The 22,401-nt window shown below is 54.5% G+C and overlaps 6 protein-coding genes across 6 annotated transcripts; 5 read left to right on the top strand and 1 right to left on the bottom strand.

The window, feature by feature from the left end:
- The first annotated feature begins 64 nt into the window (after positions 1-64).
- Positions 65-1,234, top strand: CDEST_11223 (uncharacterized protein). Its single transcript, XM_062927379.1, has 2 exons — positions 65-513; positions 580-1,234. Exons 1-2 carry the CDS (start codon positions 409-411, stop codon positions 853-855), a joined length of 381 nt encoding a protein of 126 aa, XP_062783430.1. The 5' UTR covers positions 65-408; the 3' UTR covers positions 856-1,234.
- Positions 1,235-1,237: 3 nt separating this feature from the next.
- On the top strand, positions 1,238-2,557 carry CDEST_11222 (Putative Coiled-coil domain-containing protein; the record flags this gene model as incomplete). The annotated part of the gene is made up of 1 exon (XM_062927378.1): positions 1,238-2,557. Exon 1 carries the CDS (start codon positions 1,523-1,525, stop codon positions 2,555-2,557), a length of 1,035 nt encoding a protein of 344 aa, XP_062783429.1. The 5' UTR covers positions 1,238-1,522.
- An 8-nt stretch (positions 2,558-2,565) lies between these two features.
- On the bottom strand, positions 2,566-5,850 carry CDEST_11221 (uncharacterized protein). The gene is made up of 2 exons (XM_062927377.1): positions 4,230-5,850; positions 2,566-4,172 (listed from the first exon to the last, which is right to left on the bottom strand). Exons 1-2 carry the CDS (start codon positions 5,357-5,359, stop codon positions 3,020-3,022), a joined length of 2,283 nt encoding a protein of 760 aa, XP_062783428.1. The 5' UTR covers positions 5,360-5,850; the 3' UTR covers positions 2,566-3,019.
- A 4,863-nt stretch (positions 5,851-10,713) lies between these two features.
- CDEST_11220 (uncharacterized protein) lies at positions 10,714-12,218 on the top strand. The gene has a single exon (XM_062927376.1). The coding sequence runs from the start codon at positions 10,941-10,943 to the stop codon at positions 11,622-11,624; it is 684 nt and encodes a 227-aa protein (XP_062783427.1). The 5' UTR covers positions 10,714-10,940; the 3' UTR covers positions 11,625-12,218.
- Positions 12,219-13,352: 1,134 nt separating this feature from the next.
- On the top strand, positions 13,353-15,607 carry CDEST_11219 (Putative AAA+ ATPase domain, ATPase, AAA-type, core). Its single transcript, XM_062927375.1, has one exon. It carries the CDS (start codon positions 13,600-13,602, stop codon positions 15,592-15,594), a length of 1,995 nt encoding a protein of 664 aa, XP_062783426.1. The 5' UTR covers positions 13,353-13,599; the 3' UTR covers positions 15,595-15,607.
- A 4,173-nt stretch (positions 15,608-19,780) lies between these two features.
- CDEST_11218 (Putative hydroxymethylglutaryl-coenzyme A synthase, active, hydroxymethylglutaryl-CoA synthase) lies at positions 19,781-22,401 on the top strand. Its single transcript, XM_062927374.1, has 5 exons — positions 19,781-19,936; positions 20,132-20,256; positions 20,516-20,618; positions 20,681-21,774; positions 21,832-22,401. Exons 2-5 carry the CDS (start codon positions 20,197-20,199, stop codon positions 21,967-21,969), a joined length of 1,395 nt encoding a protein of 464 aa, XP_062783425.1. The 5' UTR covers positions 19,781-19,936; positions 20,132-20,196; the 3' UTR covers positions 21,970-22,401.

Genomic DNA, 22,401 nt, shown 5'->3' with positions numbered 1-22,401 from the left:
CCTATTGTCGCCTATATCAATGTTAATTTCTGTCTCTCTGCTTGTTTGTTACATGACGATCCAGCCCACCATTGGTTTCTTGACCAACAGGTCGATAATTGTCCCATTATTAGATCATCTTTGAATACCCACCAGCACAAACTGTCCACGACTACGCTACTTTGCGAATACCATCACTGAGCCTTTCCGATAGACCGTCAACTCGTCCCCAAACAAACATAGCAGTATTGCCATTGTCAGTCGCACACGCTGTGCTCGCACCCACATCCTCATTCCATTGGATCCAACGATACCCCACCCTCCGTTACGCCCCCGTCATTCCTCTGTCACCGTCACCAATCCACCACTCTTGAAACTTCAGCAGAATCCTGGTCTTCCAAAGGCTGCCGCCATTCTCACGACTTCATCATGGATACCCACACGCAAGCAGTCTCCTGGTACGACGCCATGATGACTTACTCGTTACTATCATCCGACTATCCCACCATTGTTAGATACATCTCCGCCGCCTTCGTAAGTCTCGTCCACCGTTCCTGCCCGACGCCTTGTCTTCGAGGTGTGCTCACTTCTTTTCTCAAGATTGCTCTGGGCTTCATATTCTTTGTCCCCATCATTCTTCTCGTCGCTGTGGACTTCGGCATCTATATTTACAGAATTTGCTGGAGCCGACCATGGAACCAGAACAGGAACCAGCCAGCGCACTTGCGTGAGCTAGGGCACCACCACGAGGAGCAACTGCACAAGCTCCCGGTAGACGGGACGTCGACAGTGACCTCTACCGTGGCAGCCGCTGCAAGGAAACGGATACAGCGTCTGAGCGAGTCCGATGGCGGGGGCGATGTACCATCCGCGTAAAGCGAGTGAGGCTGCGGTGAAGGGATAAGGACTGTGTTTTGAGTGTTCTGCTTTCCTCCAAGCGGCCAGGAGGGGGTTTGGCCCTGTCGCCTCGGAAATGCGTCCTTTGGTGACTTTTATTCATACTGCCAATTCCCCGTGTATGGTGTACTTTTCTTCGGGGTGAAAATGGAATATCAAAAGGCGTCGTGCAGTATAATTCGTTCGGTAAACTATTTTCATCCCCTCCACCCCTCCCGCCAAGAAAAGGTTCTCTTCCCCATTCGTAATGAAGCTTACACAGATTCGCAGCCTTAAAATGGCTAACTTGGATGTGGAGAGTGTCAGTAGCAATGCGCAATTGTATGAACTTGGAAGCTTGATGAGGGTTTTCTCCAATGGGTTTCCTTATGTCAACGAGGAGGGTACCTAGGTAGGCAATTGGATGTCCCCAATGTTGACTAGAGGCCGGCACTCCCTGCAGCACGCCGATAACGATAGCGACGTGCCTGCTGTCGGGTTCACTAACGACGACTCAACTTCGTCCTCCGACACCTACCTGCCTACCTCACTACCTACCTACATCACCACCCCTTGTCATCCGCGAAACAGCCGTCCGAGCCGTTCCCTCTTACTTCTCTTTCCCTACGAGTTTTCCAAACTTCTCTAGCTTCCATTACATCTCGATATGCCTCAAGACCCGAACCTTTACGGTCAACCGCCACCCAAGAAACGCAAGACCTCCACGGCCTTCGGCAACTCCCTCGACTTCACTGCCCAACTGACGTCCCTCATGTCCGCATCCCCCACCACAACCTCCGCGCCCGCCCGCGCCCGTCCCTCGAGAACAAAAGATCTCGTTCTTGGCGGCGCAAGGTCCAAAGCACGTGGTGGCGGTAGCGGTAGTATCGTCCCGGCAGACGCATCCACTAAGCTTAACCTCAAAGAACCTCTCGGCACGGAAGAAGATTCCTCGAACCTCGCCCGCGCACGGCGCAGGATGGAAGAAAAGGCGCGCCTCTACGCCGCAATGAAGCGAGGCGACTATGTTCCCAAAGAGAATGAGTCGGCGCCCCTCATAGATTTCGACCGGAAATGGGCCGAGTCGGAAGCGGACAAGGACAACAAGGCCGGGACGAGCTCTGGCTCTGGCTCCGACGACGAGGCCGACCAAGACAAAGACGAGGGAAACGTCATCATAGAGTATGAAGATGAGTTCGGCCGTCTCCGCCGCGGTACACGAGCAGACAAGGAACGCCTCGAGCGCCAGCGCCGTCGCGGCCTCCTCGGCGCCGAGGAACTTGAGCGCATGTCTGCCCGCCCCGCCGCGCCCGCGAAGCTTCTCTACGGTGACGCTATCCAGACCATGGCCTTCAAACCCGAGGACCCGGACAGGATGGAGGAGCTGGCGAGCAAGCGCGACCGCAGCGCCACGCCGCCCGAGGCACGGCATTACGACGCCGACAGCGAGATCCGCACGAAGGGTACGGGCTTCTACAAGTTCAGCAAGGATGAGGAGACGCGAAAAAGGGAGTTTCGGAACCTCGAGGATGAGAGGATAAGGACGGAGACTTCGAGGAAAGAGCGGGAGGACAAGAAGGAGGCAAGACGCCGGGAGGTTGAGCAGCGGCGGAAGGATGTAGAGGCGAAGAGGGCAAAGAAACTGGCAGACAGCTTTTTGGACGGTTTAGCGGCCGGTATGAATAGTAATAAATCAAGATAAGTGATTGCATGTCACCGATTGATTTTAAAGGAAGCTGTTTACAGCGAGGGTTGTTTTTTATCTACCACCGCTTGCTTTCTCTTGCCGGTTTCTGAAGTTTGATCTCGTCATGAGTTGACGCACAAGGCAAATCCAGAGAAGCAACACCAAATCAAAGGATATTTCCCAATAAAGTTTGGCTGGTCATACAAACGTAACCTCTCAGAGGGGAGAGGCGGAGTGTCCGCCCACCCTTAGTTATTCGCCGGATATATAAAATTGCCTGTCCGACTGCGCCAAAAAAAAAGACAGAAGAGGAAAGAAAAAGAAAACGCCCGTGATGCTGGTCCAAATCGAGACAGCGCCTATAAAGGAGTTTTTGAACAAGATAGCCATTGGCTGATAGGATGGTGGATGTAGAACATTAAGCTGTACAGTAAGGAATCCAAATTGTAGTTGCGAAACCTCGAGAGTTTTTGGGGCTCATGTGAACCACCATATGCACCCGCAATCGCTCAACTGACTCGTCCTCGCTGGTCGGTCTCGGGGAGACACCAGTAAACTGTCTTCGTGTATCCAACGCTTTGTCGAGTCAGCTATCGCCACAGTTTGCCGGTTTTCCATGATGAAAACCTCAACCGGCTGGCCCTCGTCAGTCAAGACAGGAACAGTGTTCTCGCCGTCGTCGCAAACTTCGACTTGTTGACAGACGGCGTTCTTTGTTTGATCAAGAGATACACGTCGCTCTTCGAACTTGATGACTTGGGGGTATGGCGGTGGTGGTGCGCGATGTGGCCGATCACTGGGCATGGAACTTGGCCGAGGGGCCTCGGTCTGCAGGCCATGACGAACCAAGAACTGCGTCGAGGTCGATGGCGGAAAGGTTGCAGCCGCAGTGGGCCGCATGGTCGAGGTAGGTTTCCGATAGCTGTTGTTCTGCGCCGGGTACACAAACACTTCGAGAAGGGTCCCAGGCCATGTGCAAATCCAAGGTCTGTCACCAGCCTGTGCTCCCTTCACACCTTTTCTGCTAAATTCTCCCATTTGAGATGATGGGCCACCCCATCCTCTCTTCGACTGTGGCTGTTGCTTCTTAGGGGTGCTGACGCCGGGAAACCTATCCTCAGCCACAATGACTGTCTTGTTATACGTCATCTGAGCAAACCATGCGGCGCCACGGCCCGGTTCCGAAGTATCGTTGACAAGCCGCATCTTCAAGGGATCCATGATCAAAGGTGGCTGAGTGCCCCAAGAGAACATGTTGAATCGAAAGTTCTCGTCGTGGTCGCTATCGTTAAAAGTAGTAAGTTTCAGGGTGTAATCGGATATAGGCAGTTCGTTGGCAATTCTGGAAACGCCCATGACGTAGCTTGTGAATGGGATGTTGCATGTCCAAGCTTGCGACTGTGTGGTGTCGTTAAAACAGGTGCTTGGCGCCTGGCTTGCAATTAGAGGTGGTAAGCCAAATGTGCCGACTTCCATCGCAGGAAGGTCTGGTGGCAATGTAGCCAGTGGTTTGATGTCCACGGTAGCCGTAGGAATGACGAGCGGGATGGGCTCGTCGTCTTGATGTTTTCCGGGTGGTTTCTTGTGTTTGGCGAAGAAGGTACCAATGACAGCGCCCAATATGATGCCCCTGAAGAGCTTGTTAACTTGGGGGGAGAAGGCATGTGGCGGACAGGCCAGTACTCACATCATCACAAGTCCAACTGCCAACAGGCAGATGGCCCAGTAAGGTATCACACCAAACAACCGCTTCTTTGCCCTTTTTTGCCACTTACGGTCGGACTGAACTTCTCCCTTCTCGGCATAAACCTCGGCGGCGGTGTTGATTTCGTGCTGGCTGGCAGTATCGGAGGCAAGTGTCCGAGATGACATGCGGGACGGTTGGAGGCGGAGATCCTCTCGGGATTCAAACTCTGGGTTTCGAGTAGCAAGTCCAAGACCACCAGCGCCAGGAATAGGGGCAACTGTGGCAGTCATGACAGCAACTGCAGGTTGTTGTGATTGCTGCTGCGGTGACGACGGTGACGGCTGTCCTTGTCGCTGCTGGTCTTGATGTGACTGCTGCCCTGATGTCAATTGGGGTGCGCCCGGTTGTTTCCTTGCGTATGCTTGCTCGGGGTATCTGGTGTATGGTGGAAGTTCTTCTGTATGCCCCAAAGGGCCGATCAAGTCGGCAATTTCCTCTCCTTCAGGACCGATCCGTCGATGGTAACCGTCGGAACGGCCCGCAAATCCTACGGGAATACTGTCGCTCTCAGCTGTATCGACAGGTACGGTGTTCTGCGTGTAAAGTGCGTACGGATGGGTTGGCCCACGTGGTCCTGCGTAGGAGCGTTCCGACATGCGAGCAGTTGTTGACGTTGCCACGCTATTTGTCCGTTGTGGGTACATTTGGTACGGATGGGACGGACCGGACGGACCTTCGTAGGGGCTCTCGGATCGAATGATGGGTGAGTCGGTGGAGGTGCTGGAAATACGGGACATGGGCGCGCCGCTTGATTGAGATGCTGAACCGTCGTGACGGAGAGCCAGTGGGTCGTGTGAGTGTGGAGGTTTTGCGATGCTAGACGGTCGGGCGGGTGTGGCACGCTGCGGAACCGGGGAGTCTCGCGACACAACCGCCGAGCCAGTCGAAGGAATTGTGGTCGAGGCGATGGGCTGATGAGCAGCAGACAGATCGGCTGGGCGAAAACCATCAGATATGCCCATTGCTGCCAAGGCATAGTCATCATCTTCGTTGGCCGTGAGCGAGGCGCTTGCCGACATCCTGAGGGAAGCCCTCCGATCGTTGCCCGCCTTGTCATGGAAAGGATCCATGTTGATGTCGGATGGTTTGGTCAGGAATCAACGACAAGCTGTGGCCGTTCGAGAGTTTGGTGACACCAAGTTCACAACATGGACGTCGGCCGCTGACCACGGAGGCCCAGATCCAACCCAAACCTCAACTCGCAGTGCAGTGCCTCTCTTGTCGCCTCGATGGAGTGCCGCTCCAAATGAGTCGTTCGCTGTCTAGAGAAAGTCGGATAATGGAAGAGGCGTCGTCGTCGTCGTCGTCGTCGTCGTACAAGGCGGCAGTATTATTAAAGGGGTGTTTTCTCGGATTCCGTGGATGGGTAGGTGATGAAGTTCGCAGCGTGGAAAGGAAAGGCAAAGGAAAAACGTTTGGTAGGCAAGACCGTGGAGGAGAAGAGGAATGGGCGTAGGGCGAAAGAGAGAGTGAGAGTGTGGGTGCGGGTGCGGGAGGATAATACCAGACAAGGTTGGACGATTCAGGAACACTTTGGGTTTGGGGTCCGACACGAAGAGTCCAGGCGTGCCATTGGTGGCACTAGGAAAGACTAGGAAGGAGTGAGAAGGGAGTGGATCCTCTTTTTCCCTTTCCTAGGTAGGTCGGTGGGCAGGTAGACATGTACCGGCTGCGGAGGCAGGACACCCAGGGGCCGTATTCAGATGCTAAGCAACCCGCTGGAGATTTCTCTGCTAGAGCCAGAAAAACGGCCGAGGGTGCCTTGCTCTAATGCAGAGAACGCCAAAAAGAGGTACGAACACTCAACACAGGCGGACGACGGAAGGAGAGAACACCGGCCCAGCCCAGAGAAAAGGTGGAGGAGAGAGGGAGGAGTGGAGGAGGGGGGAGAGGGAGGAATGGGATACCAGGCCGTCTTTGGTTGTAGCCTGTGCCGGGTGCCCTTGATCGAAGGCAAGGCTTGCTTGCATCTCTGGCCGGGGGCCGAGGGATTCCTGAAGCCCAGGGATACTAAGGCCATTGGACAAAAGGTACATGACTTATCATTATACACTCGCAGACGAAACATGTACCTCCGGTCCGAGCTAGTTAAAGGCGAGGGACGTGTGCTCCCTAGTCTCGCGTCAGTCAGCGGGCTACAAATGGTGGGCACCACAGCATGCAGGATGCGAGGATTTGGAAAACCAGGGTTGTCCGGCTTATGTTTGTGAGCGTCCGATGGCCCAACGAGGCGCTGTATATTCGTAGATATCTAGGTACCGACGTGATTTGGACAGTAGCTGCTGGGCATGTGTACGGCTACTTCGACAGCAAAGAGAGACCGAGGACGAGTCGTGTTTCCAACCCAAAGCAACCAGTCGATCCCCTGAAGCTGCAGGTGGGTGCGGCGACTAAACCTAGGTGCAGATGTGCAGATGCAGGCGTTCGTTCGTGTGTGAGAGAACGGTGGGGGTTGCAGCATTGGCGTCTGGAGTCGACGAACGCTAACTTGGGTGAGCCCACGCGTTGGACCCGACTGAGTCCGTCACGACACGGCAGTAACGCTACAGCGGGTCCACCTAAACAGAATCTCTCGTTTAATTAACTGGAACATGCCCCTTCAACGGCATCCCTTCGACAAGACACAGTGGGCCTGGTTGAGTTGAGAAGGAGAGTAGGATGTAGTCGATCATAAACAATCCGCTTGTGTCCTCCTCGTTCGTCTTCCTCGTTCGTCTTGCTATACAGGCATGGCCTTTATACTGTGTTTTCTGATGCTGTGTTTTTCCCTATTGCGTACCTTTGCGACCTCAAGAGAGACCGCCTTGTCTACGAGTCTCAATTCGTCTTGATTCACGCTGCCGATGCTCGAGACACCGCTGTGTGAGACAACTCATGGCTGTACACTACTACGGCATCCATCTAATGCCGAACACCAAATCCCTCATTCCTAGATGAGTTTTTCTTTCCTATTCACCACATCATCTTTGCCAATGGTAATCTCTCATTCGTTGCTCGACTCACCGCACCGTACCGTCTCGATCTGGCAGTAAACAAGGGCCTTAGCTGGTCCTTCCTCGTCCCTGACACAGACTTATGCGGCCCTGCCCATAACCATCCCAGCGACACAAGTATTTGCAAGAACACGACGAAAATGGATGTCATGTTGTCAACGTTTTCTACAGTCAATAAATGACAGCGATCTTGGTTTGCTCTGATAATAGGCATTCGGTTCGATGTAGTTTTTCGCATTGTCCGGCACCATGCATAGATGCAACTGGTTCGGCACCAGACTTAGAAACGAAGGATCGTGTGAGCTCCTGTATGAGTCGGGCTGAGCCAAGCTGTGGCAGCCCTTGTCGGAAACTGCCAACAAACCAAATCTTGGACGACGGGACCGACTCCTGGCCAAGGAGGACGGCGGCCCGAAACCTTCGGCGAAAGCGAATCTTGCGAGGAAGGTGTGACACAAAAAGAATTTTCAGCTCGTCAGTCGGAACAGAACGTTTCTTGTGGCTGCTGCTACCAGCTTTGACTGACTCTATCAAACCCCGCCCTCCTCATAAGGGACGGGAAGAGATGGATAGAGGATGGACTCCCGGAGGAACGCTGTCACGGAGCAGGGTTTCAGACGTTTAGCAAACAGTGGGGATCCCGCCTCGTGAACCGCCCGATGGTGTTTCTTCGGCGCGGAGGAGAAATATGGACTCGCTCGCTGTGCTCGGAGGAACATGCACCGCAGAGGGCGACAGAGGGTTCCGGCACAGGCGCATCGCGCCACTGCCTTAACCGGACTAGCGCTGCACCACCCCTAAGTACCTTAAGTACCTAACTACGGCAGGAGGGGCCACTGGGGCCTGTCTGTGCTGCAACCTGTGGAACAAATCTTACCATATCCGCCAAGGAAAAAGGGCATGTGGAGACCGAAACTCTGCGCGAGGTCCGTCGTTGCCTCGTCTCATCCTTGCCACTGCAACTGCAACGCAACTGTGGACTGCGGCCCAGACAAGAACGCTCGCTGCCTCGTTACGACTTGGGTCGTGTCGAATAAAACACTTGGTTTACTGTGATCGACAGGAAGCACCCGCTGTTGTCGGTCAATACCGTTCGCCGTCTTTCGCCGCGCTTCGGCAATTAAGCACGGTCTGCTCCGCCCGCAGAAGACGCTGTTTGTCTGTTTTTCGGATGCAACAAGAACAGGACAGAGTACGGATACTCCGTACTCTGTAAATGTCCTCGGCTTAACTTCTTCTCGTCTCGATCCGAGTGCCTAGAACGGCAACCCTTGCCACTCACCATTTGCTGCGTCTAGAAACTACACGAAGCTTTCCTTGTAGCTGCAACTCGGTCACCGATGAACCGTTCCCGGCTCTGGGCAGTCTCGTCTTCGTTTCTACCTTCTTCATTTTCTCCTTCTAATCTCTCGACCTTTCTTGAACCTAGCCTTGCCATAATCATATGCCGGACTCGTGTAAACTGGACGCTGCAGTCTCATTTTCAGTCGAGGCCCCTCGAAACTCCTCCTGTGTTGCTGTGGCCTTCGCCCTTCCGACAGCTACGCAACGCGTTGCTATCGACACCCACCACGCAACTAATATGATCGACAGCCCAACTTTGCTCAACTTTTTATTTTACCCCCGTCATCCCCTGAAGCACCGGCCATACTACATAGGCAGAGCCTCATGATGTCAAACCCACTCCCCCTTGCCCTCCTCCTTAGTTGCCACGGCGCTGCAGGCAATAGCAGCCTGACTAACTTACTACGTACACACGTACAAGTGCCGTTCTTCTTCAGCGACTGATTTGCCCTAGATTTTGCCATCAGCACAGCCCATTAAGCGTGCGGCCTTGGTTCCGGCGGCCATCTGACAAGGTGTTCAGGCAACCAAGCAGAAACCTAGTCGATGCCGCAAGCAGCCAATTCCAGCCAGTGTAAGCAGCTACCAACAACCTACCCACCCGTTGCGACCGTCTGCGGCTCATCGCTCTGATGGCTGTTGACGACCGCCTTGTGCTGAACGCTGGACACTAAACGGGCGGCTGCAGCTTTAGCTGTTATGCCAAGTCCTCACCTCCTTCGTGCTCATCCATTCATTTCGGTGAGACCCCTCTCAACAGGCACCATTCTCGTCTGGTGACCGAACACCGAGGTACAGGCGACTAAGACGGGCGCGCTACATTTCAGTCAGCCTGCTTAAAGGAACGCCTCCAAGCCAAGAGGCAGTAGAAAATGACATATCCACTAGACTAATAGTGTGAGCATTTTATGTTCTTTGTCAAAGTAGTTTCGATAGGGGGCGTATGGTTGCCGCGTCTTTTGTATGGTGAGGGGAATCTGGGGCTACTGCAAGTCAAGACAAGATGTGTTGCCGAGTGGCTGTCGTTCGCACGTTGAGTCGCCCTGTTTCCATCTGGCATCCAGTCATACACCTTCCCCCTTTATCACCAACGACAACAGCCATGCAAGTGCGTCGCCCTCTTGGCACAGGGGTTGCTTGGGATGATGGGTTTTCCGTTGGCTGCCTGGCTGCCTCTCATACATTAGTTCTGCACCTGCAGCCTCATTTCTGTCCCATACATTAAGGTCAGCCGGTCTTCGGGGTTGGCTGGGAGGCAGCGGACGACTACGACCTATGGTGGAGCACTAAAGCGAGCTTTGCTCACCCTTGGTTCATACTGCTTAAGGCTGGCCTGTTTTATCACCGGCCCGCAAACTTGCAAGCTTCGCTAACATCCACGCCGATTGCCATATCTGTTCAATGGCGTGGCGTGTGGCGTTGATGTCACTTGTTGCAAGTCCTTGACGAGAGAGACACCCGGTGATTCCCGCATTCTGTTCCACCCCGCGTCTTTCGGTCCGTTCAGTTTCCCCCTTACTTCTCGTGTGGCTGTACATGCATCGCCGTGCAACTTGGCCCAGGATAGCTGCCTTGCCTAGGTAGCTGGCGATGCCAGAGTCGGGACATCGTGCCCCCTCGAACGTATTTTGAGTTGTCTCAAAAGATCAGGTTGAAACACAGTTAATGGATGTTGGTCAGTGCAGGCCTGCCGCGAAGCAGGGCGGAAAGCTGACTGACTACTCAATTGCTCGGACTTGCTGGGAGGGTGGAGAACCCCGCATACGGTGTGTACAGACTCATCGTAGCCTCCCTCACGACCGTTACTTAGCCATTACTGGTTCAATCTCGCGTGTGTACTCCCTCACTTTGGCTGCTTCGTACCAATCCCCTAGCTTTTGCACTTTACATCATGCACATTGTATTGCATGGGCCGCTGCTCTGTCCAAGCCCTCCTGGGACAAGATGAGGCGAGCAGCATCGACCATGGATGTGGTCGCTCACGGCCGCGCTCGACCGTTCCCACTGCACCGCAGAGTGCAACAAGTATTTGATGAAGCCCCATCCCGGCGGCCCGCTGTTTGGCGCTCGTTTCTCGTCGCTTGCACCGTCTCTTCCTCGGTGACCAGCAAACTCAACTCAACTCGACTGGCGAAGAATCCAGCCGTGGCCTGCTATTCCTTCGTCCTGCTGCGTCAGACCAAGTTGCCCCCCTTGCATCCCCTCAGACCTTTGCACGCTGCATCTGCAGCCACTGCTCGCTCTGCATAGTTCAGTCCGTCGCCCATACGAAATCAGATAGTACACATTTGTCCGTGGCCAGACCGCAACAGCCATGGGCCACCGTCACCGCATGGACGATGCCTCGTCTGTCTCAAGCTACTCGTCCGGCGGCTCGTCCCGTTCGTCCTCGAGGTCTTCTTCAAGCTCGGGAAGTTCCAAGAAGTCGAGGTCGTCCGAGGTGTCCCACTCCAACATCCGGAGCGACCATTGGGCCGTCTCTCTCCTGAAATACACTGCTGGGGCTCCCTTTGGCAAGCCAATGTCTCTGCGCAAGACCAAAGTTCGCGAGTACCAGGAGGACTGGGATGATGACGACGCCGCCAGCATCTACAGCGATGTTTCGTATACCACCTACGCCTGGGTCAAGCCGAAGTGGGATGACAGCATCTCTGAGATCGCCTCCAGGTCCAGCCGCCGGAGCAACGGACGCCGTGGGAGGGGCCAGAACGACTATGGCCGGCCTCGCTTCACCATGCCCCCTCCCCCGCACCAGCAGCCACCCCCGTTCGGCCACCCGCCCCCACCTCCGCAGTTCATGGCGCCTCCGGGTGCCCCGATGTACGATGAGAACCCCGGCTTCGTCGACATGAACGCCGGATACCACCCTCCTCCTCCTCCTCCACCACCGCCTCCTCCTGCTTTCGGAAGCGGTGGTGCCCCAGCCTTCTTCGATCTCAATGGTGATGGTGGAGGTGGTGGCGGCGATGGCCCAGGGAAGTACGATGACTGGGCGTAATGGGATCGCTTTCGAGCATCGACGTTGACAATTTATCCAATAAGTGTGATATTTGGGGGATGGGAAATGAGTGAAAGGCACTCGGTAGGTGGTATATTTCTTTGGCTCGCGGTTTTATTGTTTTGGGACTCGGCGTTTGCACGAACAAACCAATTCTCATAGTCCCCTCCCCGATTGGTACCCAGACCACACCGAAGGGAGATACAGAACCTTCAAGGAAAGGGATGGGTTCGGATGATTTGTAAAATCCGGTTTCAATGACGAGATCATGCGATATTTATTTGGCAAAAATTGTAATCAAGTCGAATTTGACAGAGAAATGGCCTGCGCTGTTGATGTTCTTGTTGTATTCATCTAGAAATAGTGCGCAATTGCAATAAGTGGTGCATGCAGAACACAGCTAGTCGAGAGTAACTTCTGTCCTTCGATACTTCAATCAAGTATCCAAACTCGAGCTCCGAATGGATTGATGGCCGCCAAAGGCCGTGGCGTTTGAGATATGGATATCCAACCAGCAAGTCCTGGAATGATAAGAGACGTAAATAAGAGCTTGACGTAAGTTCCGTTGCCAACCAATACCATCGCAGCAAGTCTGTGCAGAATGGCAACAAGCCTGATGCGATACCATATCAACTGGCTTCACGAGAACCCACGCAGACAAGCTTTAAAAGAGTGGATTCAAGCGCCCAGCTTCTGGGTCCGGCCGGCTCTGCGTCATCCGGGGAAGCCGCTGTAGCCAACACCTTCGCGTGGGTGGCTGAGTCTGCTCCCAGCCACGGATTAGCCTCACCACCCAACGCCCACCATGCTACGTTCACCAAGGCACCGCGTTTGCAGTCGGCCAATACGAACCAGTCAAGGTGCATGTGCTATGAGTTCCTCACGCGGAGAAGGCTCTTATCGACCCCCTTCCGGACTTCACCCCGACACAACCGCAACTGAACCCAGACTGTTGGTCCACAAGACGTCCATCTCGTATTGTGAAGACGTTGACACGATTCGTACGAAACCAGGCACGTTCTCATTGAAGCCGTAGCATCTCATTTGTCCACTCCCGGGATGGGGTCGTCTTTCTTTTCGTCCACTAGGATGACATGCATATCTAAGTCCTGCATGGTTGATATGCAGTCATCCTTCGCTCCAGCTACTGCGGATGTATTGCCATAGGTACCTGTAGCCTATGAGTCTCACATTATTCCATTTCCTGGACTGTCAGATGTTCTCTGGTTTTTGTAACTCGGGCTTTACCGCTTTCCTTACCCGCAGATTTCCGCCCGAGACCCTGCGCCCGTAAACACATAGTTGTGGTGGGACTTGTCCTTTGCTCCCCTCCGTCATAGTCTCAGCCTTACTGGTCTTGAGTGTGGTAGTAAGTGGCACTGTTGCCTAGCTAGCGGGGGTCTGGACAAGAGTCGATCGTCATCCCCAAGAAGCCTTTTCCGCAGCTAGCAAGCTTGTAGGAGAACAGTAGCCTAGGACTTTCGTCTCTCGCCGCTCCCATAGCGTAATCCCGAGTGACTCAAGCGAACGGTTCTCCGTCTGGCGGCCTCACGTAACGCCATGCTCGTGAACCCATTGGTCTAAAATGGCCTTGTTTCCAATTGGACAGTGAAGTGTCTTGTGGAATATGCGTTTCCCGTCCTTTTGTATGGTGGGTGCCTGGCACATGTGTCTTACTGGCTAGAGTATGGTCACGAACACATGAACGCCTCGGCGATGGTTGCCTCACTTGCGTGCGTGTTTATATACCACCTACAGCCGAGTATATAGGGCAGCCTGCTTTTCCCGAATCCAAAAGTCCTCAGTTCCATCCCCCGCCCTCAACCATTCCTGGTCTCATCCGCTTCACGCAAGGAGTGCCTCTCTCGACGTCGGCCACCCCCAACCGCCATTAAGGATAAGCACCGTTAACCGAACACTCGAAAATCTTTGGTCGAGCTGGCCCCCCTTTGAACTCCTCGACATCATTTCCGCCATGGACACAGACACCCATTCCGCATTCGCGGAGCCCATCAATACCTCGACAAGCACCCCCCAGCCCGCGCCCCAGCTGGCGCTGCTCGACTTCTTCTTCCCAGGCTTCAGTGTCTTTACGACGGCCTTCCAAAGGTACCTAGGCATCGACCTCAACGTCTACATCCCCCTCGTCATCCTCTGCGGCGGCGCCACCTTTGCCTGGCGCTACTTCAGCGACTACATCTGGGAAAAGGTCGAGAAGCACCTCATGTCTACCGTCGAGGTCCGTACAGATGACGAGATTTACAACATTCTCATGTCCTGGGTCGCCGCTCAACGCTTCGCCAAGAACTCGCGACGTTTTGTTGTCAACACCAACCTGAGCTCGCGCTCTTGGTTCCTCTGGCGTTGGGACGACGACGAGGAGGAGAGCGACGACACTTTCCCTGCCGATGGATCCCCTTCGGAGTTTGGCCCGAAGAAGAAGCCTCTCGCATACACGCCCAGCTTCGGCAGCCACTCCTTCTGGTACCGCGGCCATCTTCTGCTCTTCAAGAGGAGTCAGAATCGCGAGCAGGCCTCGTACCTGGTTGTTAGCGAGCGGGAAGAGATCAGTCTTTCGTGCTTCGGCCGCAACCCTTGGATCCTCAAGGAGCTCCTTCAGGAGGCCCGCGCTGAGTACCAGAAGAAAGACTCCCAGAAGACCATGATCTACCGCGGCAGCACACGCGCGGGCTCCACCGAGCCCACATGGCAGCGCTGCATGGCGCGAACGTCTCGACCCTTTTCGACCGTCATTCTCAACGAGAAGACGAAGAAGGAGCTCGTCGACGATGTCGCCGACTACCTTTCTCCCGCGACCCGTAAGTGGTATTCGAACCGCGGCATCCCCTGGAGACGCGGTTACCTCCTTACAGGACCCCCCGGAACCGGCAAGTCTTCGCTATCGCTTGCTCTGGCCGGCTTCTTCAAGATGAGGATTTACATTGTGAGCCTGAGTTCCATCTCAGCCAACGAGGAGAACCTCGCTACCCTTTTCGCTGAGCTTCCTCGGCGGTGTGTGGTCCTCCTCGAGGACATCGACACCGCAGGTCTCACTCACACAAGAGAGGACAACGGAGCTACCGACACCACGGAACCTAAAGAAGGAAGTGGTGAGATGGTTCCCGGCCAGCTAACTCCCGGGATCCCCGCCAACCAGCCCAGCGGCAGGCTTTCCCTCTCCGGCCTGCTCAACATCCTTGACGGCGTGGCTAGCCAGGAAGGTCGTGTTCTCATCATGACGACAAATCACATCGAGAAGCTCGACAAGGCTCTCATACGTCCTGGTCGTGTGGACCAGATCGTTAAGTTTACCCTGGCCGATGACGAAATCATTGGTGCAATCTTCCGCGCCATCTACGCCCCCCTCGAAGGCGACGAGAACGACGTTCCCACACAGCAGCCTGGCATGGCCTTGACCCTTGAGGCCGAGAAGGACCTTGCCGGGCAGGTAGCCAAGCGCACCGCCGATATCGTAGCCAACGTCGAGGCTCTCTCTGAGGTGTTCGTCGACAAGATCCCGGCGCACGAGTTCAGCCCTGCCGAAATCCAGGGATATCTGATGAAGCATAAACGCAGTGCCGAAGCGGCAGTCGCCGAGGCAGAAGGATGGGTCGCAGAGATGCGCAAGGAGAAGAGGGACAAAGAACTCAAGGTTGCCGAGGAGAAGCGGCAGGCCGAAGCTAAGAAGAAGAAGGAGGCAGAAGAGAAGAAACGAAAGGAGGAGGCAGAGGAGAAGAAGAGAGAGGAGAGGAAGAACAAGCGCAAAGGCGAGAAGAAGAGTAGAAACAACAAGGAAAGGTCGGAGTCTTCGGCTTCTTCTGGATCCGACTCCAGCACCGGGCCCGAATCGGTAGCCCCCGCCAAGGTAACGACGACGGCGGCGGTCTCCGAGGTCAAGGCCGACGACGACGGAGCCAACAACACCAGCCGAAAGCGAGACTCGGGGTACGGAACCCCAGTAGAGGTTTAAGTTGAGTTGTATAAGGACCAGCACCTGTTCCTCAGGTTTGTACCCTTAGTCTTCATTTCGATTTCGGCGGGGGAAGAGCTTACAAATATATGCATCTTCTGGCATTCGAGCGGCCGGCTCAGGTGCGGTGGACCCGGAGTGTTACCGCGATCCCAAGTCATAGCGAATATGTCTTCACAGATGGAATTCCACCTTAGTTGGAGTAACGTCGATGTATAGACGGACTGTCACATTAAAATTGTTGGAATTATCGCTTGAATGAACAATGTCGTGGTAGTGCAACGGCGTTAAGCCCTCAAGCCCTAGTCTGTGTCGTCGTCTTGATTGACACAGTCTTCAGCACGCTCAGACGCCATGCCGTCTTGCTTCTTGCTTCTTGCTTGACTGGCCCGGTCAGACAGGCGCAGCTTGCATAAGCGCCCGAGCCGTGTCTCAGAGGTCCGAGACGGGACATGGATGGCAGTTGCGCAACGACAACCTCTCGCTAGAGATGATGGCACCTTGCAGTAGGCTTCTGGAAGTAGCTGTGGATGGACAGATGCGACGTCGCGTCCCAGCGATAGAGGGATTAACCAATGCAGAGTGTCATCATCGTCATTGGTTCAGCGGGTCGGATGGAGGGGCGTATGCGGCTGTGACGTGAGTAGATGCAGATGGTTTCTCAGGTTGGTAGAGCAGGGACAAGAAGAGTAGCGGAAGGGGGAGTTCGGACGATGAGGGAAGTCTTGTCCGTGCCTCACGAGTGTGTCTGCCTTGCCGTGCTGTGCAATCATCCTTCCCAGTAGTTTCCAAAAAGAAAAAACCGGACATTCTGGAACGCGGGGGACGAGGGGCCAAACCATATGGCCTGGGCAAGAAGGCCGATGCGAGTTCCGGTCGCGGTGCGGTGCAGAGCACGACAACACGAGCAATGGGAAAAGAGAAGGAGAGTGAAAAAATCAAAAAAATCTTCATTCTGGCGTCTACTACACTCGGTCGAAGGACCTCGGAGTTCGAGGCAGCCGGCGAGGCCATACAAAGAGGACACACTTGCAACGCACATATGGCATGTCGTTACGGGGCGGCTCTCCCCACTCCCCACCCCCCATGTGGATAATTCCCGTGTGCCGGTGCCCACAATCACGGCGAGCGAAGGGCAAGATGCAGAAGATGAGGGGCCATGTTCTCGGAGGGCCGACGCGGCGATGCGAGGTCTCGAAACAGTGGGAAAGGGAGGGATCATCGACACGTGAACGGAGTCATTGGGCGCATCGAGCGGGTGGGTGGGACAAAGGCCGTGTCGATTCTTACGTACTATGTATGCCTGGGTCCAGCCGTGCAGGGGCCGAATGTTGACAAGGAAGCCGTCGGTGATGTAAGCAGTGAAGGGTGCTCCTGCGAAGCTTTGGCGAGCTTGTCGGCTCTCCAAGCTCGGCAAGGTGGAAGAGAGAGGAGTTGCTCAGCCACGGCGGACACGAACACCAAGCCCGATGATAGGGTCAGTATCGTGACAATGAACGGGCCACGACGAATGGCCCTTGGTTTGAGGTTTGCGCGTTGCGGTGGCTTGGTGGCTTAGTAGCTTGGTGGCACAGTTCTCAGTGGTCCCTTTCCCTACCTTCCCGTTCCTTTTTGTGCGGCGTACCTGTTCCTGTGCCTGTGCATGTGCCTGGCTGGGCGAGTTGTCTGTACTATGTAGATGGGATCTGTCAACGTCGCATGGCCGTTTTGCATGGAGCTAAGCTGGATAGGTCAAGTTACAAGCAATTAGCCCATGGCCGCTAGAGGGGTCCATTCGAATTACACGTGTAAATGGGGAGAAACGCGAGAGACGCTAGGCGTGGGAAAGGAACGAGCAAATCGACTGCGGGATTTCAATGCACGTCGCGGGGGCATGCGCAACATCGCATCTGCATCACCTAGGTGTACCTTACCAAGACATATATTCATACATGTCTTAGGTACTGTATGAATTAGGTCGGTATCGCTTTCTCCATCGGGATGTAGTAACGCAATAGTAAGAGTATCCGCAAATGACTGCAGTCTTTCCGCAACTGGCTGGTTGGTGAAGAGGAACTGGCTTCATACCCACGACTCGCCGTCGTTTTTTACTCTCTCTCTCTCTCTTACTGCATTTGCACCTCAAGGGCCACAAACTCCGGTGGAGAGGGACTGCGTCGCATCTGTGGGTTGGACCCCCGCAGCAAAGTTGAGCAGGGTGTCGAGCGGTCAAGGTCGAGTCCCCATTCGCTGGAGATGGCCGAGTCCGGACCTTGGCTTGCCGTTGGAGAAGTGCTCAAAGTGGCCATCTCGACCGGCTGCCATGAACAAGGCAGCGACTCAAAGCCGCCGAGTGCGCTTTTACTTCGCAGTGCGGGTTTGGATTCCGTGCGGTCTTTTCCTAACTCCCGCCTCATTGCCCCCCCTCTTGCCCAGTGATGTGTTCAATCATGCTTCCCATTGCCGCATTTCTGGCCTCACGAAAGCGTCGACGGACCAGCCCAGTGGACCCTCAATATGTAAGAGCGAGAGAGGTACGAGTCTTGCCATATTATCAAGTACCCTCCGTCTCACTTTGGGTAGACTTTGAGGGAGGAAAAAAAGACCGAAAGGAGAAAAGGAAGGAGGAAAATGACCGAAACAGCAATGTGCAACCCAAGACTCGGATCATTTCTCCAGCACGTAGAGTTGGCTTCCCTGGGTTGATTCGGATTCCTTAGTATGCACTGGTTACTGGTCAAGAGCGATCAGACAAATCGAGACAATATCAGCCGCTTCCATACGAAAGCCGCCCATCCATCTTGTTCCCTTCGACGAGGTTGCGTGCGATCCTGTCAACACCTGCCCGGGCAAGCAGAAACAACGAAGCACAACCCGGAAGGTAAATAGTCCGTCGAATATTGCACCCCCAATCTACCGACATGTACTTGCAGCAAGTTAACCTCACAGATAGGTCACTGATTGATAAGGTAACTTTTGGCCGCCGATCCCGCTCAACGGTACTTCGTCTCTAGCGCTGCGACCTAGGCCCACTGGCGTCCTGATAACTCACTCAATCGATAGTTCAAACCTACGATACCAAAGTACCGGATACCTTTTTGAATGCATGCACGCCACTTTATCCTGTTCTATGGAGCAATGTGAGTAAGTTTTAGATACCTAGCTAGAAAGGTAAAGACTACCTAGTGCCAAATAATACGTACCGTTCTTCTGACGGAGAGGGAAAACCCATCTCCCATCAATCGACAAAATTTACACACGCACGCACGCACGCACGCATACTCTGTACACACGCTGAACAAGCCTGAATTTGCACCACTTCGCATCCCCCGGCAGGACTGATGGCTCAACTGCTGCTGTTGTGCTGCTTCAGGTGGGGCAGCCAGCTCAACAAGACAGCAACCCCTCCACCGCTCTCTATCCGTCTACCCGTCCATCTTACGTTGTTGAAGCTCGACAAAGCAGGGCACGCTGTCACTGAGGAACGACATGTGTTTCGTTTTTGCTATGCAGAGCCAGATGCAAACATGACGGCATTCAACAGCTGGAGCAAGCAGTGCCAGGCTCGAGCCAAAAGAAAGACGGCCAAGGCCCGCCGCAGTCGAGGGCGTGTTATTTCTTGCTCAGTCCGACGGTTTGGGGCGAGGGTACCCGTCCAAAGCATCCGTACCCCGTCTTCAACCTTGGGGATACTTGCCAGCTGAGGAACAGAAGAGGCCAAGACTCCGGAAGTTTTAGGACGATAGAAGAGTAATCCGTTTTTTCTACTCCAAAACCCTGGACTGGGTTGAGCGTAGGATTCGCAGTGTTTGTGTCTTGTTGCGTGCACACTCCTTCTATCTCTCCCTCCCAGACCAAGTCACTGCCTGTCACACAGCCGTTCCTCTCGTGGTATTCCAAGCAAGGTTGTGATACGCGTCCCGTCTAGTATCTCCGTCTCCCGTCCCGTCCCATCCATCAATGGACGAATGGATACTTCACTCTTCTCGCGCCGTGCGGTGGTGTGTGTTGCTACGTCAGTGGGGATTTTAATATTAAACCACTCCCCCCCCTCTCTGTACCTATCCTCCTCGTGCCTTGTGCCGCCCTTAGTCTCCTATCGACCATAGAAGAGCTTGTGGGAAACGAAGAAAATAAAATAAATTAAAAAGAGAGATAAACGCCCCTCGGCCCCTCGACACATCCTCTACTCGCTCGTCTCAACCCGACACCTTTTTTCCCCTCTTACCAACCCTCTCTTTCTCGTTTTCTCGCTCTAGCCTACCTACTTCTGCTTTTCGCCGAGTCCTTCTCTCCCATCCTCCCAAACCTTCCGCCTCACACTTTACCCTCCGTCACAAAGTTGCCGTCTCTGTGCCAATAGGTGCGTTGGGCTTCAACCCCCCTCCCCCTCTTCCTTTCCTACCCCCCCCCCCTCCGCCCAGTGCTGGAAAGACCCTTGTCTTCGCTCTGCACGTTGGACACATTGTGCGATTGTTTTGCCGGCCGGTTGAAACGGCGGTGAAAGTCGTCCAAGTCTAAAAGTGAGGGCCGGAAACTAATTCTTCAACTTTTCTAGACATTCATACTCCCCTCCATACATTCCCTCCCAAAACTTCAGTTTACTAAAACTCGCCATCCAAAATGGCTACCCGACCTGAGAACATTGGCATCAAGGCCATCGAGATTTACTTCCCCAGTCAGGTTGGTCTCACCCATGCCACTTCGCGCCACTCGCACCAGTGTCACCATCACAAAGAAGGGGGAATACCCCCCCCCCCCCCCCCCCCCCCATGAGCTGCCCCTCATCGCCGAAATCGCCGCCGCTGCCGCCAAATTTACCCCTCGTGTCTCGTCTCGCTTCTTCCCTCCTTCCGCTCACGCTCTCTCTACGCGCTACCCCTCGTTGGAATTCCTCGCACGACTGAATATCCTTACTGACACAACTGCTGCCACTGCTTAGTATGTCGAACAATCCGAGCTGGAGACCTTCGATGGCGTCAGCGCTGGCAAGTATACCATCGGTCTTGGCCAGACCAAGATGGCCTTCTGCGACGACCGCGAGGGTAAGTTCACCTGCCAACCCTCCCGTTTTGCGCCTGTCTTGACCTGTTGCGCCCCTTTGCAGACATTTACTCCTTCGCCCTGACCGTCACCTCAAACCTCATCAAGAAATACAACATCGACACCAACTCGATTGGCCGTCTCGAGGTCGGCACTGAGACTATCTTGGACAAGTCCAAGTCGGTTAAGTCTGTGTTGATGCAGCTTTTCGGCGACAACACCAACATTGAGGGTGTCGACACGGTCAACGCTTGCTACGGAGGCACCAACGCCTTCTTCAACGCTGTCAACTGGATCGAGTCTTCTGCCTGGGACGGCCGCGATGCCATTGTCGTTGCCGGTGACATTGCCCTCTACGCCAAGGGCAACGCCCGCCCAACTGGAGGTGCTGGCGCTGTTGCCATGCTCGTTGGCCCCAACGCTCCCGTCGTTGTTGAACCTGGTCTGCGTGGCTCCTACATGTCCCACGTCTACGACTTCTACAAGCCCGACCTCACAAGCGAGTACCCCTACGTGGACGGCCACTACTCTCTGACTTGCTATACCAAGGCTCTCGATGCTGCCTACCGTGAATACAACAAGCGCGAAGCCAAGCTCTCCAAGGCTGTCAACGGCAATGGCAATGCCAATGGTAACGGCACCAACGGCGAGGCTAAGCTCCCAAAGACCAGCTTGGACCGTTTCGACTACCTTGCCTTCCATGCCCCCAACTGCAAGCTCGTCGCCAAGTCCTACGCCCGTCTTCTGTACCACGACTACCTCGCCGATGCCGACAGCCCCGCCTTCGCCGAGGTCGCCCCCGAGCTTCGCGACATGGACTACGAGAAGTCCCTGACCGACAAGGTCGTGGAGAAGACCTTCATGGGTCTCACCAAGAAGAAGTACCAGGAGAGGGTCGCTCCCGGTGCCCAGGTTGCCACTCTGATTGGCAACATGTACTGCGGTAGCGTATGGGGAGGTGTTGCTAGCTTGCTATCCTACGTAGATGCCGCCACTCTCAGCGGCAAGCGTGTTGGTGTCTTCAGCTACGGTTCCGGTCTGGCTGCCAGCTTCCTGTCTCTGCGTATCAACGGAGACGTCTCCCCCCTTGCCAAGGTCCTCGACATTCCCGCCAGACTCGAGGCCCGCCGCAAGCTTGCCCCTGAGGCTTACGAGGCTGTAAGAAAACGCACCGATGTATTGTATTCAAGGCAGTCCACTGACAATGACTCACAGATGTGCGACTTGCGCCACCAGGCTCACCTCCAGAAGGACTACAAGCCCAAGGGCGACCCCTCCACCATCGTGTCCGGCACCTACTATCTCGAGAATGTCAACGACAAGTTTCAGCGCACATACAGCGTCAAGGCATAGAGCCTTGCATCCATGCGGAAAGAATACTTTTTTGCCATTTTTGGAATTGCGAACAAATAGAGGCGGGTGCATAGATCTTGCGACATCACTGCTCAAGAAGCATGGCCAGCATGAGGTAGTTTAATCAGCGGAGGAACATACAGAAGCGCCATGGATCACAATCAGATGACGGTATCGACTGCAGAGAGAAGCATGTCGCGTAGGAACGCACCTTGTAATCAGGGGCAGTTGTATATACCGGGCCGGATGGACGTATTTGAGCACCACTATTGATGACGCTGAAGAAGGAAACGAATGAATTGAAACTACAGCCCCCCCTCCTCCCTCCAACTAGACTTCACGCCGATGAACTTATTGGAGATATTATTGACTGGTATGTGGAGCGATCTCGCGCTCTGTCTGATATACCAAAAATGCTAGCCCCTCCTTTTC

Source organism: Colletotrichum destructivum, chromosome 7, assembly GCF_034447905.1.
Source record: "Colletotrichum destructivum chromosome 7, complete sequence".
Classification (NCBI taxonomy): Eukaryota; Fungi; Ascomycota; class Sordariomycetes; order Glomerellales; family Glomerellaceae; genus Colletotrichum; species Colletotrichum destructivum.
This window is presented reverse-complemented; position numbering and strand designations above follow the sequence as displayed.